General features: G+C 37.5%; 1 protein-coding gene and 1 long non-coding RNA gene across 2 annotated transcripts; one reads left to right on the forward strand and one right to left on the reverse strand.

The window, feature by feature from the left end:
• Positions 1-1,006: 1,006 nt before the first annotated feature.
• Positions 1,007-12,388, reverse strand: LOC103712563 (cysteine synthase). Its single transcript, XM_008799114.5, has 11 exons — positions 12,114-12,388; positions 10,851-10,904; positions 10,648-10,757; positions 10,497-10,554; positions 9,790-10,053; positions 9,573-9,710; positions 9,391-9,442; positions 8,077-8,156; positions 2,750-2,809; positions 2,534-2,614; positions 1,007-1,338 (listed from the first exon to the last, which is right to left on the reverse strand). The coding sequence occupies exons 2-11, from the start codon at positions 10,890-10,892 to the stop codon at positions 1,246-1,248; spliced, it is 978 nt and encodes a 325-aa protein (XP_008797336.1). The 5' UTR covers positions 10,893-10,904; positions 12,114-12,388; the 3' UTR covers positions 1,007-1,245.
• A 2,079-nt stretch (positions 12,389-14,467) lies between these two features.
• Positions 14,468-15,925, forward strand: LOC148703306 (uncharacterized). The gene is made up of 2 exons (XR_015986837.1): positions 14,468-14,517; positions 15,844-15,925. It is a non-coding gene; the product is annotated as an uncharacterized LOC148703306 (long non-coding RNA).
• The last annotated feature ends 3,407 nt before the right edge of the window (positions 15,926-19,332 follow it).

A 19,332-nucleotide genomic window follows, 5' to 3' on the forward strand; every position in this document is an offset into this window, starting at 1 on the left:
CGACACACTTCAAGCCCCCATTCCAAGGGGGACTCTGTCCAGAGCCTCTCGCCTATTCGTCCTATGGAGCCCCCACCTCAACGGAGTATCGACCTCGATTGAAGAATCGAAAAAATGGACCGAGTGTAACCATCGAATAGAATGATTCTATAATTATAACCACATGCCTTTGTACACCTTACATATATTTATCATTGGGAACAATAATAAAAGCAGCCAAACAACTTATCTCATTTCTTTTTATGGTATCAGAGTCAGGTTCCGGTCATGGGACCTGTAACTGCGGGTCATGGTATCTTAGAAATTCACGAACTCCGGTTAGACAATGGGTTAGGATACAAAAAACTCTCTTGTTTTGTTTGGGAGTTAAAGGGAAATATTACACTCTTAATCATGTTATTCCTTACTTCCATTTCTAATGCTACTATGTTAATGGACATAGCTCGATCCTGTACCAAATCCAATCTGTATGTTATTAACAACCAAAATAGGGTTCAGGCCACCAAATTTTGACCGTGCAGGCATGGAGGGACCGTGATGGCCTTGTTGGTGCGGACTGCGGAGGCTGGGAGGGTTTCAACATCCACCAAAATTTGGAGAATAAGAATTAATCACAGGCTTGACTAACAAATGAATTCTACTCTTTAAAAATTATTTTAAGTCAATAAATAAAATTTTCCCATCTCCACAACTTCATGTTTGTGTTTTAAAGCAACTCTCACAACATCTGGATACATACTTTTTAAATCTGGTTACATTTTTCTCTCTTTTTTTTTGAAAATAACGTTCCTCTTGTATCTCATTTAAGAGAGCCTTCTTTCAGGAAACTGGTATTTGATTTCCCAGATGTCATTCAGCAGAGCCTTTCTGCCATGTTCTCCAACCTTTTCCAAGTTTCTTTTTCTGTAGATGATTAATCTAACTCCATAAACAAAAGTACATAAAGCTCAGACCTCACCAAATTATATTGAGTACTCCTAGAAGACTTCTATCAGTAGAAAAGAAATGTCACAAGCACATTTTCTCCATTATAGAAACTCGAGAGTTGGCTCATACTCGCTACAATTGCATTTAGTCAAATAAACAGAAATGCAAGCACCCCAGATTCTTCATTTACAATGTTTGCAATTCGATCTAAAGCGCACCCATACATGCTTTTTATTCTAATATTGTTTAGCACATGAAGGCCTTCAGTATCTCACATGAATGTTACTGATTTGGAGCTCAACAAAAAACATCAATCTTTTAAGGCTCAAAAACCATACTCTCAGCCTCCTTTTTTATCGACTGGTAGAGCACTGAGGAGAGATAACGTTCACCAAAGCTAGGGAAAACAACCTGCAAAAGAAGTAGATGCTCAGCAGACAACAATATATAATGCCGGAACAGGTTTGCAATTACAAAACAAACGAAGAGGTAATTCAGATTAGAGCCACTGAACAATAGGTATCTGCAAAATAGAATACATAGGGTCCTAAAGGGAGCAGAAATATAAAGCACACAGGTTTAAGTAATGGAATTAGAGAAATTAGCCAGCATCATGTGCTACCTGGCACAGGCATTCATAACATAGAAATAGCTGCATTATTATTAGGAAGACAAATGTATTGATAACTTCATATACGTATCAAGCAAGCAATGATCCAGAGGAGTACAATCGCGTGGCTTGTATCACAGCACAGCATTGTGAACACTTGGTAGCTTCTTCTAGTTAACGAAACTATCTACTTCTCAAGATGATGCAACGACTGCACTCAATATCCTGTATAAGTTAAGCTGGAACGAACACTTGACACATCTCTTGTATAAAATAGCATAGCACAGCACAAGAGAGCAAAACTGAAACCTACTACTTTTGTTCAAGAGCCTTTACTGCTGTCCTTGTTTTGTTTTTCTTGATAATAGTACAAATTTTTTGTTGCACATATTAAGTTGTTAAAGATCGCTTGTGAAAATGCCAACTATGTGATGAATAAACCAACTTGTTCCATTGAAGTCCAAGCTTTCACTCTTCCAGAATAGTTCAGCAATGTAAAGCCTAAAAACTAAATAGTTGAGATCAAGGTTCACTATCTTGGTACTAGGCCTATACCAGTGCCACCTTGTTACTGTATCGGTATGCCTAGTACAGGAGTTAGTTCGGCATACCAATACCGAACTGGTACGGTATGCCTCATACCGTCCAATTCGGTATAGTATGCCATGCCTTGGTTGAAATTATAAGAAGCATGTAAGCGTTGCTTTAGAACCTAGATACCTACACTCCACCGGTGTTATATTATAGACAAACAAAAGTAAATGTACCATCCGCTCAACATAAAAGTGGTTTAGATCTTTAACCATCCTCACCAAGTTGTAAATCGGACCAGAGACCAGCAATAGGGATCCATATTTTAATAAACAGAGAGATTTATTCAACTATAAAAAGCAAGATCATTCAACTAGTTGTTTCAAACAAAACGAGAAATCCTAAAATGAAAAGAGGAGTGCACAGAAAAATACTTGTACAGCAAAACAAGAATTGGAAGCTTACAACAATTAGTTTTCCCTCATTCTCCGGCCTCTGTGCAACCCTTATAGCAGCAACTGCAGCAGCCCCAGATGATATTCCAACCTGCAATACATGTTCCATGAATCATAATCATGATCAAAAGAAATACATTTTGTGCCTCTATAAAATAGAAACTTTATAATGACATCCATGGTATCAATAACAATGACTGGACATTCTAGACAAGTAGCTACTTACCAACAGCCCTTCTTTCAAGGCAAGAAGCTTTGCCATTTCAATAGCCTCATCACTTGAGACCTGGTTACAACACCATCACAAGCATGAATAACTCATAGAGTGGCAGATGACAATAAGGTTTTGCAAAGAGAATTGTAAAGCATAACCCAATCAATTAGTTGTGTTCTATACTTATAAGGCCTGATATACATTGTTGACCCCTCCATAATGCTTAAGCTTTAGTCATTGTTGACTCATTCATACCTTCATGCACATGATCTGGGCTGCATGTAGGTGGGGGTCTTAAAGACCTGATATACATTGTGATCCCTTCCCTAACAGCTTATGTTTTGGGTCCAGTGGTTACTTAAATACTTGACACCTATTAAACTGTGTTTATTTCAAACCAGTTAATTATGTTTTCTACTATTAAACTTGTATTTGTGCATGCATGTGCGTGGCTGTTTGGTGAGAAATAAAAGAAAACGATCAAGAATTGCCATAACCTTGAACCATGTTACAGAACATACATCACCAGGATGTCATACCTATATGTCCTTTGATTCTTGATAATGAAAGTATTTGGATCTTGCATTATCCCACACATGGATTCAAACTATGCATCCCCAATTGCAGTATGCCAATATCTTACCCCTAAGTGCAATATGCCAGTATCATACTCATGGAGTCAAACCTACATAACTATATTTATTTGGCTTCAAGCAAAGCCAAAATGCTGATATAATTCCAACCAAAATATGGATATTAGTTCTTAAATCCCTTACAGAGCTTAGATCTGTTGCATCTGTGAAAGGGCCTTGATTTCTCATCCATGTCCTTTTGACAATTTCTTTAAAGAATTTCAACCATAAAAACAAATGGCACGCATCATTTTTGCCTCACATTCTACATCATTCATGTCTTTCTTCTCCATGATTTAATTAGTCTGCCCTTTCCTCTCAAGTTTCCAAAGCCGTTAGAGTGAAAAGGTTTGGACCTATTAAGTTCCTTTCAAATTGAGGATCTCAGTATCCTTTATATATTGTCACAATCCCTTAGATATATGAATTTTGCTAGATTTTTCATGCAATTTATACTTAGTTTAACTTACCATTTCTTTTCCAATGGATCCTCCTGCTATTTCATGTTCATCTTTCATCATTAAGAAAGCAATCTGGGGCTGGGCATCATATTTTCTAATCATCCACCAAAATTGTGTAAGATATTTAGCTTCTACCATTGATAAACCTTGTTCATGCTATCATATCTGAGAATCTTAAAAATCAGATAATTCTTGTGCCTTGATATCTCTAACCACTGCTCATCTTAAGATGCTTGGATGAGAAACATAGATACCACCTTCACCACCAGCGGCAACCATCTAGAGATCATCTGTGACCTGCACAGCTTGCCAGCAAATATGGTGCATCGTCTTAAAAAGTTCGCATTTTTGCTTTATATCTGACATGCTAATCTATCTGAGATCCGTGTGATTTTGCCAGTTAATCCTCAGTTGACTTCATTGAAGAATTCATCTTGTAGCTAGCCTTGTCAATTGGCACCGGTAGATTACTAATTTTACTGCCTTTGAGAGTCCAAAAGTAATTTGCCCCAACACTTGAGGCTTCCTTCATAAGTTGAACAACATTTGTAATGACTTCAATGCAACAGACTTGTCATCTGTTGCTTTATCACATTAATATTTGTTTATATGTCAAAATGCTGATTCTCCTTGGTCATGATCTCTCACCTATGGCCACATGTCCTCAAGCATTATCGTCAAGATTTGAATCTAAAACCTCAGCCATTTCCTATTTAAACACCGTCAAAATGTATTGATATATGATCTCTCTCTCATGCTTCTTTATATAACCTATTATGATTCCATTTGGCACACAGAGTTTCATCTTCATAAAGGCAAATTCGTGGATCTTATAAGATAAAGCATGAAGTTGGGTTCAAGCACATGCATAAAATTCGTCAACAGCTGTATGCGTTCATCTGTTAGACAGTAAGTTGGAGGGGCAGTAAAGAGACAAAACCAAAAAAAATGATGACAGTTTTACATAAAAATTTAAATGCAAAATCATGTTTAACATATTTCCATGTCAAGTAACAAGTCACCACGTCCTCGCTTAGTGAAAGAGAGGACATTTTTTTGGTCGTTATCAACAATATGGTTCCCGGTCGAAGAAAGATGCATATATTGACAAAGATTTTTAATAACTGGGGAAGAATGCTATCCATATGACCCTCTTGGTTCATTGCCCTGTATTGAATTAGTAGTTTACTTGTTTAAGTGATCCACTGCCTGATGTGCCACACAGTGTAACTCTCTCTCTCTCTCTCTCTCTAAGTTGACCCAAGTTCCCATGGTTAGTGGTTTGTCTACATCTAAGGGTGCAAATGGATGTAGCTGTTTATGAACAGCCCACGCACTCGGCTCATTCAGGTTTGTTGTTATATGAAACAAGGCAAGCTCACATCCTAACCTGGTTCATTTAGTGAACAAACCAAGCTCAGGAATTGTGGTGCTTGTTTAGTCAGTCTTGCAAATAATGGTGTTGGATATTATATATTATAGATTTTGCAAAATTAATATATTACAAAAGCCAATAACTTTACTCTCCACCTCCAACTAAATGTAATCCCTAATCCCTGCCCTCATCCCTGGCCTGGACCTTGATTTTGCAGGCTCAACCCAATATCTCTTTTCTTCTAGCCCTATCAATTGCCATTGCATGTTGAAGTTAAATCAAGATATCCCTCATCCTCAGCCTCTTTCTCCCACCACTGCATCTTGATTTCTTCTCATTCCGCTGGCCACTGTCATCCATTAAATGCCAAATCAAGAGCTCCCTCCCTAGTCCCCTTTAGTCTGTCATGTGGGTTTGAAAGTTCAAAAATCTAACAAAACCGAGATCCATATTTTTGCATTGCCTAGTCCTAGATGGTGGCAATGATAACCAATAGGTGAGCTTGAAACCTGCAGCGGATGACTCAACCTCCACTCCACACCCACAAGGTCTGCTAACCCTCATCTCTCTTTATCTTGGAAGACTCGATTTGCATGAATTCAGCTTGTGGAACTGAGCTTGATTCAAGCTCAAAATCAAGCTTGGCTTGTATAGTAAAACAAGCAGAACATAAGCCAAGCCTGAGCCTATTTGATTTATACTAAGCATATATTGAGCACATGTGGTTGAATTCAACTCAGCTGAGCTTGAACAACCTCGGGCTTAACCTAGCTGAAACTAAGCAGTTTAGTACTTGTCTCACTCAGCTCATCTTTATCCTATCTGAAACTCGTCTGACAGCTGACTTGTTTTGCCATATGCCCAATTATTCTAGACAGAGAAATAAAGGTTTATTATTTGACGGGATTTGAACAGTCAAGTCCTGATTTGGGAAGATCTAATGACAAAAGAGTCTCTTCCTTTTCAATAAGCAATCTAGTTCTACACGTTTTCTATAGTATACTGAATAGTCCTCACCATTTACTACTCCATGGAACCACTGTTGGACATTCGCAAAAAACAGCTATTTCTTGCTTCAAATTTGACCCCTTGTCTCATATTAATCACCCACTTTCAGTACTCAGTGTGGACCTTGACACAACCAAGAGGAACCTTTATGGCCTTGTTTGGACCACCTTTTCCACTGTTCCAGCTAGAGGCTTTGCTGCATATTCTGGTTGTGTACAAAAAGTAAATGGACAACGAAAGGATTGGAAGGGACCAGAAAGAGCTGAAAATATAACCATTTACTTTTGTCTAAATTTTTACAATTTTTTTTTGAAAGAAGAAAAAGTTAATAATAGTAACAGGATGGCGGTTGACAGAAATCATTATGTCCACTATAAGAAAACATAAGAGCTAGGTTTGGAGAAAGGGATTGTTTTCGCAGAAGTCCCCTAATGAGGGACCTTAACATCAATTGGAGAGAGGTAAGCATCTATTTGTCAATATATTGCATGGAAAAAAATAAGGCTTGAATTCTGGGAGTAACTATAAATCTTCTCTCAATGTCCTAGTCTTGAATAAATCATAGAGACAAGCTCAATGGTGCAAGAAACAATGCCACTGATCATGCAGTATCCCAAATTCAGTAAACTCAAACACATCAAGAAATCATTTGTATTGACAAGTTAATTAACTTTAATCTAGGTCATAATATTTGCAAATATTGAAATATAAAATTCTTATAGACCTAGCACACATGATACAATTCTTAATTTTCCATTGATCCCCCCTAGTGTAGACAAGGTGATTGTAAGAGTAAAAAAAAAATGTTTAGCGACTTTCAATATATTTTTTTGGTTAATACCATTAAAGAGAAGAGGAGTGCATCTATCATAAAAAGGGGTTTAAGTCTAAGTCCTAAAAAATTTTCTACTACCTTCAAAACCAAGGTCGGCGGAACCGTCCTGAACTAGGCGGTTCCAGCTGTTCCGAGACATCCCGGCAGCTCACTAGGACGGTTCCGACAACGGAAACGAAAATTATTGCCGGAGGCGGAGAAAGAGAAGGAGAAGGAGAAGGAAAGAAAGGAAAAGAGAGAGAGAACGGGAGAGAGAAGGGGAAGGAGAAGGGAGGCCGGTGCAGGGTGGCGGAGGCCAGCGGCAGGGCAGCAGCGGAGGTTACGGCTGTTCCCCTGTTTCTTTCGAAACAGAAGTTCGGCCGCTAAAAAATTTCGCAATTTTTAAGTGAAGTCGATGCAAAATTTTTTTAGCGGTCGAACCCCTGTTTCGAATGAAACAGCGGAATGCTCGCGGCTTCCGCTACTGCCCCACCACAGGCCTCTGACGGCCCTCCGCCGGCCTCCGACGGCCCTCCGCCAGCCTCCCTCCATCTCTTCGCCTTCTCTCTCTCTTTTCCTCTCTCATTCGTCCTCTCCTCTGTCTCTTCTACTGTGTCGGTACGGGCCCGACATGGTACGGCGCAGGCCCGTACCGACTCGTCCCGTTAGGCAAGCAGTACGGTGCCCGGTACCAATTCCGCCGACTTTGTTCAAAACTACAACCCTTTCGTAAGTACCTTAGAAGGTAGAATTGGTCAATGATGCCCACATTTTGTCTTTTTTACTTGTTTTGAAAACTAGTTAGTTGTAAAATCATTTTCTTTATTAATGAAACAGATCTAAACTGTAATTTAAGCATTATTTTCTTTTGTTTATTATTTTTTATGTTTTCCTGGATTGTTTTGATTAAAACTTGACGAAATAAACTCTTTTACAAAATGACAAAATGCAATATATGAAGGCAATAGCCCCAATGTTGACGTAATAATGTAGTAGCATTATCCCATACATTCACCTTTAACACACTCACAGAAGTTTCTGAAACTTACTTGTATAACTTCATCAACGAGATCAACATCCAAAACTCCAGGAATAAAACCAGCTCCGATACCTTGGATCTTATGTGGACCTGAGAAATTTGAAAAAAAAAAAACATACATTTGGTCGCAAAATTTGAAAATGTCAATAAGAAAGAACCCTTCTTTGAGGCAGGTGACTATTAGAGATCATCATACCCTCTAAATGAAGGACAAAATATCCCAATTGGTTTTAGCGCATGCAATAGAAGATGACGAACCAGATGAAGGCACAAAAAATAAAAATAACAGCAAAGGTATTACCATAATTGAGCTCAGCCAATAGACTACAGAAGCATAAGAAGTATAACAATGATCAATAGCACCTAAACTTGATAATCTACAGCTGCCAAACATTAGGCAAATGATGTACTATGAACAAAGAGTAATGTGAGCAACATAATGTAAATTAGGAGTTCCTTTTTGATGATAATAACACAGTAATTTCCAAGATACCCTAGCAATATTGGTCAAGCAACTAATGAGATTTTTATAAATCTTGCTGCATAAAGCACAGCAGATTTAGAACCAAAACATTGGATGTACTGACAAAAACATAGCCCTCTCATGTTGGAGGGATTGCATAACTTCAAAGGATCCAACCCATCCTGAGAACAAGCATTCTGATTTCTGATATTACGAATCGGAGAACCATAATTGTAACCAACAAGCTGTATCCCATCCGCTCACTGCCAAGTTATTATTTGGTGAACAAGACATTCAAGGATAAATTAGATTTGGATCATCTTAAATATGCATTGATATATTAAACAAGCCCTATTCCCTAAGTTTTTCTCCATGATGCTGGATTGTCTTAAATGTGTTGATTTTAGTAAAATCATAAAATGCATGCATTAATTGCAGGGGGTATAAAACTTCAAATAAAAATTTGGCACTGGGTTGTATGCAAGAGTAATTATAAGTGGCCAAAGACAGCAGATACAGTTACATCTTTCAAACATCACTAACAAATCGAGTTTTAAAAAAGCAGCAGGTAGAGATGTCATGAAAGAAAATAAGCCCTCATAGAAGGACAACAAAAAAAAATAGTCAGAAAGAAAAAGAGACTAGAGCAAACATCTAATGATAGACTTCCAAGATGCTATACACCCATAATAGTAAACCTATTAGTCACTCATAAAACATTTGCTTTATAGATGAGATGATATTAGTTGAGTAAGAATTAAAATAAATGTGCATAATTTCAGCATGGATCAAACATGTACCTATTTCATACCTTCAGGTAGAAGAGAAAAGAAAGAGAAGGGGCACAAGGCTATTACTAACCAGGCTTTCCTCCAGACAAAACTGCACTTTCAGTTGGTTCCACGCCACATAGCTTCAAAAAGAAAACAAACATCACACAACATCAAGCTTAGCATATAAATATGTTAACCATGTCGACTAATTGAAAGCTACATCCAAGAAATAATTGATTACATAAATAGTCCTATCAGTAACAAAACTACCTTAATCTCAGGGTTTTTCTCCTTGAGGTACTTCCCAGTTCCAGTAATTGTACCGCCTGTTCCAATACCGGAGATAAGGATATCCACCTTGCCAGAAGTCCCCTTCCAAATCTCTGGCCCAGTTGTCTCATAATGAATCTAAAAGCAGAAAACAAGTGTCATATCTATTCTTCCACATGACCATACAACTTTCTAAGGAGCAATCATTCAAAACTACCTTTGGGTTAGAAGGATTTTCAAACTGTTGAAGAACATATGAATTTGGTGTCTTTGCAGCCAGCTCCTCAGCCTTCTGAACAGCACCCTTCATGCCCAAAACTGGATCAGTAAGGACCAATTCAGCACCAAAAGCTTTAAGAATGATTCTTCTCTCAAGGCTCATGGAGGCTGGCATGGTAAGGACGAGCTTGTAACCCTTTGCAGCAGCCATGAAAGCCAGCCCTATGCCAGTGTTACCACTTGTAGGCTCAATCAGGACACTCTTTAACAAACATCACCGTGCACAATAAAAGCAAAAGTGTCAGTCAAAGACTCCATAATGCTTGTTGCAGATCACCATGATTCTTAGAATGTAACTATCGTGTTTTCTGAGAATATCTTGATAACAAAAAGCTAAGCTATAATCCTAACTTTATCAACATAGTAGTAAATTTAGCTAAGAAATTTATCCTAGAGGTTAAAAATTTAAACTATGGCCAGATAATAGTTTTGAATGAACTATAACTATTATGACCACAAGCAAGTAAACATGAGCTTCTTTATGTTCGATGAATCAAAATAATTATCTTACACATCCTCAAATCATGCCAACCCGTTGTGTTTTTCAATTTTCAGAACTTGGCAATAAGACTACTAAGATAAATGGCCATTTCATACAAAGCACCATTATTTTTGTTAAAGAGATAGATGTATGAATTTACTGACCTTTCCAGGGGTGATGAGGCCTTTCTCCTCTGCATCAGCAATCATGCTATATCCAATCCTGTTGGAAGAAAAACGCCAGATAACTTAAAATCATTAGAGAAGACCATCTTGTTTATGTTAAAATTAAAAGAAATGACCAAAAAAACAATACCTATCCTTAACGCTGGAGCACGGCTCCATCATCTCAAGCTTAGCAGCAATGCGAGCTCCACAGCCATTCACAACATTGTTCAGATAAACTAATGGGGTTTTACCAATCAACTGGATAAACAGCAAAATAGTCATGAAACAAGTGAAGATTAAGTGATTTTAGACCAAGGAGAGGAATGAGTGAAAATGAAGTACAAAACATACTTCAGTGACATCCTTTGCAATGGCAAGACCCAATTCACCCATTCTTCAGGTTAGCTGCAATGAGTAAACAATAAAATTTAGAATAACCATACTTCCTGTAACCTTACAATGAAAAATCAAATACTAAGGGCCAGATTGCCATAATTGTTGTTTCTGTGTTTTTGTTTCTCTCCAAAATTAGTGAAATACCAGATGGATATGTACATTGAAGATATCATTTGCACAAAAGTTCTGCTGCTCCTTGCTTTTGTAAATATTCTTTTTCGAAAGCAACAAACCTCTGCTTCCAGAAGCTCTGAGATTTTACAAACAATTTCAAAAACCAAAAGGGTTTCATTGTTCACATTCTTGGTCTCATTCATTTTTCTTCCTGGTTTTGGAAGCTGAAAACAGGAAAAAAAAAAAAGAAGCAATACCAAATGGGCCTTGAAATTCTCAGTAAGACGTGCAAAACGTAACCAAGAACATCCAAAGACTGGCTGATTATCATTCCCTATATCTTACTAATCAATTTTTACATGAATTCACAGTTAATCACGAATAGATTGGGATTACAAATTTCCAATACAATAACAAGTTCAAGATTAAAATCATCTACTAAAAGCCTAAAAGCTTAGAGAGCAAGAATTTTTCAAATCACCAAAAAGAGCAGAACAATAGATTAGGAAAAGGAACAGTTAAACTCTTTTCATTTTTATTACTCCTTCATTATAATGTGGAGCACCCATCTTTCAAACAGTCACTAGGATTGCAACCGATCTTTTACGATAATATAATAAGATTTTTTCTCTTAAAACCCTTTCCACTCCAGTACTTAAAAGTGTTTAACGTAGCCACCACCATACCACGACCCTAAAAGGTTTTCCCATGATTTGCTATCGAGCATTCAAATACCATGGATTCCCCAAACATTTTCAAAATAAGATTAAAAGTCAAACGTCAAACAAAAAATAGGAAAGCTGTTATCTCCATGAGAGGCTCAAAGAAGGAAGCATCCACATCAGATCTTCCTTAAAAAAAAAAAAAAAAAAAAAATAATAATAATAATAATAATTCCATATCAGATCCCCAAAGAACTAAACCAAAAATCTCCAAAACATTTATTCAACCATATTTCAATTCAAAATGAGAAAATTGTATTTTTGCATTCCAGAGTCAAAACTTGCCCAGCAAAACCCCGATAATCCACCATCAACCAGTTCGTAAGAATAAATTCCAAAGAAAAAGCTATAAAAGCTGACATTTTTACTGCCTCGCACTCACCAGAGAGATTCCGAAACTGCGGTTGGGGAATTCCTTGGAAGAATAAGATTAAGACGAGATCTCTCGCTCGGAAATCTCCGCCTCTCTGCCTCCCATTCTCCGCCTATTTTATCTCGAAGGGGAACGAAGGGAGACAGAAAAATTGTATTTTTTATCCTTTTTTTTTTTTACCAGGAGAGCGAGATCTGCGCCGTCCGATGGGGTCTCATGCGGTTCCCTCTAGAAAGTTCCAAGAAGGCCACTCTCCAAATCCGCGTGCTTCGGGCGACCAAGTCGCAGAACCGAGGTGCCGGAGATCCGGCCAGTTAACGGGTCGGGTTTGGATCCGCCATAGGTTGATCCCCGTTCTTGGATTTAGAATCTAACCGTAATAAATTATCAAAATTACAGACTCAATCAAAATGAGTAGCCTAATCAAAGACCTTGTCCTACATATAGATCATTATCTGTTTGAATAAAATTGAGATCACCTTAGATTGACCGTGATCTATTAGATTGAAACTAAGCGGTGGTATTAGAAATGCGTTGTAATGTATATATGATATTAATTATTTGAAAAGTCTTAGGTTAGGTCATTACTGGAAAAAATAGGCCGGTAGAAATGGTTAACTTGTTTAACTTGATTCGATTCGTTGTAGATGGCGGTAAAAATATCTAGTTAAAAAAGTAGTTAGGTTGGGATTGAGATTTTTGATTTAATTATTAAATAGTTCAGATGAGAATTGATAAGTTTTTACAACTTATACTTCAATCTGATTCATATTTGATTTGACCCAACCTAGCTGACATATTAAAAATAGCACATGCTATTAAGTTCGGTTATTGCATCAGTTGTTAGGTTAGGAACTAAAATGTTTTGTATTTTGACTCGGGATGTTGGATTCAATTCATTGTAGATCGCAGTAAAATTATCTATTTAAGAAACGAGTTAGGGTCGGATCGTGATTTTTGGCTTAATTATTAAATAGATTAGGTGAGAATTGACAGGTTTTTATAACATATATTTCGATCGGATCCATATCTGATTTAACCCAACCGAGCTGACATGCTAAAAATAGCACCAACTATTAAGTTCAGTTATTGCATCAGTTGTTAGGTTAGCAACTAAGATGTTTTGTATTTTGACTCAACAGGTTGGATTTGAGTCAAGTTAGAAATCGAATCTGTTGAGGGGTCAAGAAAGGACTCGGTCTATTCAAAAGAAAGATCGCCGGTTGGTGGTTGGTTTGACTTCTGTTTTGCTTACTCACCATGTGACATCACGTAGATGCAGACATTTGATCTACTTTGTCGCCCCCTGCACGCTTAGTGGTCAACCACGAGAACGTAAAGTCCTCGCAAGAGATTAAAGTAAAGAGCTAACTAGTAGGTGGCTTCCATACGTCACCTCTGAAGCGGACTTCACAACTAATCATTCTTTAACGATGTCACCTGCACATTATCTTTTTATTTAAATGGTAGAAAATTTATTACCTCAAACACTTCGAGCAAGACCATAGAGGATGATTCAGCAACGGTGGTCTGATGAATTCAGAATCAGATAGAAACTGCACGATATTCAGAAGATCTTGAGAGGCTGTGTATCCCTAGCGGCTAGCCATATCTGCTAAAAGACGAATAAAACTGCGGATTAAGTTACCATGAAGCATTTTAGAGAAATTATACAGTTTGAATTGTCAGCTATCCCGGTTGTGCTTTATGATATTTTTTTTTTCGACTTTGTTGCATGTATTAATAGCAGACATTTACAATCTATTCATCTTTTATATATATATATATATATATATGGGAATTGATAACCTACCAGAGTAGGTTATCAATCTACCCATGTTTCCGTAAACAAAAAATATCCTCATTTTTTATAACTCTTAAGAATATTTTATGTCTTTTTACAATTACATATTAATTCATCCTTTCAACCTCTAATTAATACTCTCTCTTTCTCTCTCTCCCCTGTGGCAAGACATCTATATAAAAAAATACTTTCAATAAATCCTTTGATACCACAAATCTTTAAAGATGTCAACTCTTACGTACTATGGCTTTCTTTTATTAGCCGATTTTGAGTTGAGCAGTGGAATTTTTATCTGGGGTTTTCATTATCTGGATAACTGTTATATGGTCCGCCCAATTAAGTTTTTCTAGTTATTTGTGATAGTTTCTTTAATCTTTTCAGGCATTACCTTATTTGCATATGATATATTTTGTCTTCTAATCAAATTCTTATGTTGTATTAATATCAGGTGAATTTTCCCCAAGGTACTGAGATGTTGAACAATTTTAATAGCTATTCCTCGAAGACTTCTATATCGGACGACCTTGGCTTCTATAAGAATGGGCAGAAAGCAATGCAGAAAAAAAAAAAAGGAGCAAGCCACCTACTCCAAATGTGGTACATTCATCGGTAATATTTTCTTTGATACCTTCCATGAAGGTTCTCATTCTTCTCTGAATAGGTTTTGTATTTAGTGGAAAAGAACTGTCTCTGCTTGCTAATTGAATATATCCAATTGGTCGGGTGTTATGGCAAATTCTGGTGATACCGAGAAATTTTCATGGATCATTCTATTTCTGCTTTCTAAGGAACGTTGGAAGCGAGGCTTTGGCTAGGACTATTAAAATAGATATAATAAGTTGCCAGACAATTAGTAGATTTAATTAATCTATATGCTACAGTGTTTTCTTTCCTTCTTTTTTCGGGTGGGGTGGGGTGATTATTGATAGACATTGTTGTGGTTCAGATCTGGCCCGAAAGTGTCCACGCCGGGAGAGTCGAGGAAGCTGTCGGAATATAGAAGAAGAGGATGAAAGCCACCTCCCGCGCGGCCGCGTACCTGCACAAAGCCTCACTGGTATCTCTGGTGAGGGCCCTCCAACAATCAAGTTAGAGTGGGCTCTTAGTTGGTCCAGCCAAAAGTCCCTTAAATGTTACATGACAGAGCTATTTATAGTCCCTGTGGAAAAGCCCAGGTGGCGGAGATATTGCCCGTCCTTATCATGAGAGGAGATGGCTCTAAGTCGGATAGCACGTAGCTAGAGCTTGCTGGTGGCGTGCGGTGTCGTCCGTTCTTGGGAACGGTAAGGTGTTGACAGTCATAGTAGGGTGTAGTCGGAGTAGCACGGTGATGTTCTTGTTGTCGTGGGCCAGCAAGTAGAGCATGGCATGGCGGCATCGCTATGTACGGCCACGTAGGAGGACGTAGGTACGCATATGGTGAGGGCGACCTACGGGTGCTGAGATTAGCCTAGTATCCGGGTTCCAAGGTGTGCTCGACGGAGCGCCCCGAGCTCAAGAGTCGGAGCGTATCATTGGAGAAGGCGCCCCGAGCTCGGTCGGAGCGAGTCGGCGAATACAGGAGGTGCCCTGAGCCTGGTCGGGGCGATTCGGCGAATACAGGAGGCGCTCCGAGCCTGATCGGGCGAGTCAGCGAATATCCGAGGTCGATGGAGCTTCCCAAGGAGTCCGAGGTCGGGCTGGTTCTGGGCCGGACCGAAGTTTCGTCTAGCTGGCGTTGGCGTCTATTGAGCCGAAATTGAGAGGCCCTCATCGTTGTGAGCAGGACGATCCATTTGGTCCCCATCAGACATCATAACATATATTTGATAATATTGTGATTTGTTCCATGCTGTACGATTTGTGATTTTGTTCTTTGTTAGATAGCCATTCAATTTAAGGATTTGATCGACAGCATTAGAGCTTCGCTAATGTTTTTATTTGTAACTTATACAGCCAAAAGCTGATGATGAATTAGCCCAGTTTGCAACGCAAGGTGATCCAGAGTTCAAACTTTCTAGTCCCCCATTGTTAGAGATGTCTGCCGGCAAGACCGAGGAAGAGCAAATAGCGGTGGTTGCAGCGAAGTAACGGCCGCGGAAGGATGCCTGTCCCAATTGGGTGAGACAACGGCATGCTCTGCGAAGGGAGAAGGAGAGAGGTGCCTTTACTATTTTATCAGGGGGAGAGAGAGAGAGAGAGAGAGAGAAAGAGAGTATTAATTGGAGGTTAACATGAAATTGTAAAAAGATATAAAATAATTTTAAGAGTTATAAAATGTAAGAATATTTTTTGTCTAAAAAAAATAGATAGATTGATAACCTATCATAGCAGAGAGTAGGTTATCAATCCCCCCACACACACACGCACTATGAGCAAGATAAAAAACATCATGAATATAGAACCTCTTTCTGATGAAAAAGATGTGCATCATAGTGTTATTTGCGCCACTTAGCCCTTGCACAAGCTTTATAATATTGTTGCTTAATTTTCTTTATAGTAATTGTTTTGACTCACACCACTTATCATCTCAAATCTTAGTAAAATATGAGTTCGCCAACCTCCTATTCTCCTAATAGAGTAAAGAAATTAAGATATTTTCTATTTCATAGCCTGTTAACTGCTTAAAAAAATATGGTACACTGCTCGGCAAGGAAATGATTTTATATATTAAGAAGAGAATTCAATAAGGACTTATCGAGGTAGAGTTTTTTTTTTCTAGGGTATACTATCTTGGATTTATTTTTCTAGTTTTTTAAATGAACTAAAACTAAGAAAAATTTCTTAATGGAGATTTTTACTAGTATTATTTACCAACAAGCATATTTCTAAGTAATCAACTAGTGGAAGAAGTCTAACATACACAAATTACACTTCCTAAACAATGGTTACTGTTGGTGGCAGGGGTGATCCCCACCTTGGAACAAAGTGTTTCCTTGGTGGAGTTAAGAGAAGCTTTGAAGAGCCTGCACTATGCTTTATACAACCAATAAGCTACACCTCAAGGTTGACATTTTTAATGTGGTTAATTAAATCGCCACAAGGTCAGTTGGCACTGCACACTAATGCATGTCATGGGTGGGATCTTGGTGAGCTCTCCTGAGGTATTAACTTATTCTCCTGTATGCCTGGAGGCCAGTCACTTAGCTGATAAGCTTGGTAATATTGATAGCTATCTAGAGTTATCTTGGACTTGGACTTCTCATCTCCCTAACTCTGTAACTTAGCATGTTCCTGCTTCTTGATATTTTAGGTTGCTCTTTTCTAGTGAATGTAATGAGAAATATGAGCTAACATAATATGTGGAGCATCCCCTTGTCCTACCAAAGAAAAAAAAGAAGTTTTTGAAAGATTCATCCATTATGCACTAGGATCAATCTGGCTTTACAATGCAAACATAAAGTCAATAAAATGCTTCATTTAATAGAATTAATAGCTTTGGTGATTTTTTTTTTATAAAAAAAAAACTAAAGTGAACAGTAATGCATAATGCCTATATTGAAATTTAGAAATTTTTTGTAATAACAATAGCAGCAGCAACAACAATTGCAATAAGTATATACAAACGAAGGGTGAGTAGAAACTATTCAAAAGTTTTACAGAAAAGCAAAAGTGCTTTGTAGATTCAATATAAGTTCTATCATTTATAATAGAATTTTCCTTCCTATTATAGATGCTTTTGGATGGATATCTAAATCCAATGCCAAAAATAATAATAATAAAAAAATCTTAACAACCACATATCCATATCCGATATCGTGCAAAATTGCAAGCATATATCCGGATCTGCATCCGGGTGTAATCAGATTATCCCATCGGAAGATCTGAATAAGAGAATAGATTTGATTGGATAAATTCAACCTGTTTTTAGCCCTACTTAAGAACTAGTGCTTGTCCACAGATATGAGTACCTTGGGTTGCATTGACGTCTTACGTATATTAGCACTAGGTTACGTATAATATTGATTGCCAAGCAAACAACTAAGCACTAGATGGGCAGTATAGAACGTCGTGTGGGAGAGAAAAAAGAGCCATGAGATTTGGCTCAACTCATTAATTGATGTTTAACAACCACAACATGTGAGGCAATGCATCTAAGTTTGAACTCAACAAACTTTTTCCTTAAATAATATCAAGGTTGCTTTGGTGACAAGACTCGAACAGGTATGCAAGGATCATGAATATTATTTAGATGCATTCTTGTGATCATATCAACTATCAAGGCACAAGAAATGTATAGGATCGAATCACAAAGAAAAGCATCAAAGATCAAAGTTCTTAGTTCCCATATATTGTTGTGTAAAAAGGGAATTGGATTGCTGTCGTTGGCTCTCCCACTTCGACCGTCTGGAGGGAGACATGCATGCTAAAAAAAACTTGTTGATGGGTGGAAAGTGGTAAAACTCTTGTGGCTAAACTAGGTAGATGAGCAGGTGTGCCGCCTATGTTGAATTAGCTGCAAAATGAATAATCTTAGAAAGATAATGAGAGTAGCATGGTCTAAATGTCTCGACCTTCAAAATTTTTAATGTTGTCATAATACCTATCATAAAAGAAGATGGATATGATTGGATAGGTCGTAGCCAGAGCTATAGTTGAAAAAATTTATAGTTACCACTACTTCTAAGATAAAATCCTACAAGTAATCTAAGAATAAAATAAAGCAACGTAAAGCAAAGATAACTGTGGGTAAATTGGATTTATTGATGTGTTGAATGGTCCCTTTCAAAGTACAATTTATTTATTTATATATAAAATAATAATAGTAAGAATAAGTGCTGAATTAATCTCGTATCTATCCACGTTGTCACAGTTTTCAGCGGTTCCGAAGGTATGCTTCCATGATCTCATGCATGGCATAACCAAAAACCGAATCACGATCCAACGGATTTCAACCTATGAATAATATCCATGTGTCATGGTCGCTCATGGCCACATCCCATTCTTTTGGTCTGCTTATCATAATTCGTATCGCTGAATCCTGTCCCTTTGGCATAACCCTCCATATCTAGCTAGGTTGTTGTTGCCGAATTTTATTAAATTTAATAAAAATCATATAACTATCATTTATTCTAACTTTTTTTGACCTCGTTCATATGGTACTTAGTTACCAACACTAACTAAGTTGTTGAGATAAGATGTAAGTATATATATATATATATATATATAGGGGATTGATAACCTACTCTCTGCTATGGTAGGTTATTAATCTATCCATTTTTTCGTAGACAAAAAATACCCTTAGTTTTTATAACTCTTAAGGGTATTTTATGTCTTTTTACAATTCCACATTAACTCACCCTCTCAACCTCCCAATTAATACTCTCTTCCTCTCTCTCTCTCTCTCCAGTATACATATATGTATATATATGTATACATATATATATATACACATATATGTACATATATTTACATGTGTACATACATGCATACATGAACATATAT

Source organism: Phoenix dactylifera, chromosome 5 (genome assembly GCF_051530095.1).
Source record: "Phoenix dactylifera cultivar Ajwa chromosome 5, Ajwa_hap1_PhDact_Kaust_v1.1, whole genome shotgun sequence".
Taxonomy (NCBI): Eukaryota; Viridiplantae; Streptophyta; class Magnoliopsida; order Arecales; family Arecaceae; genus Phoenix; species Phoenix dactylifera.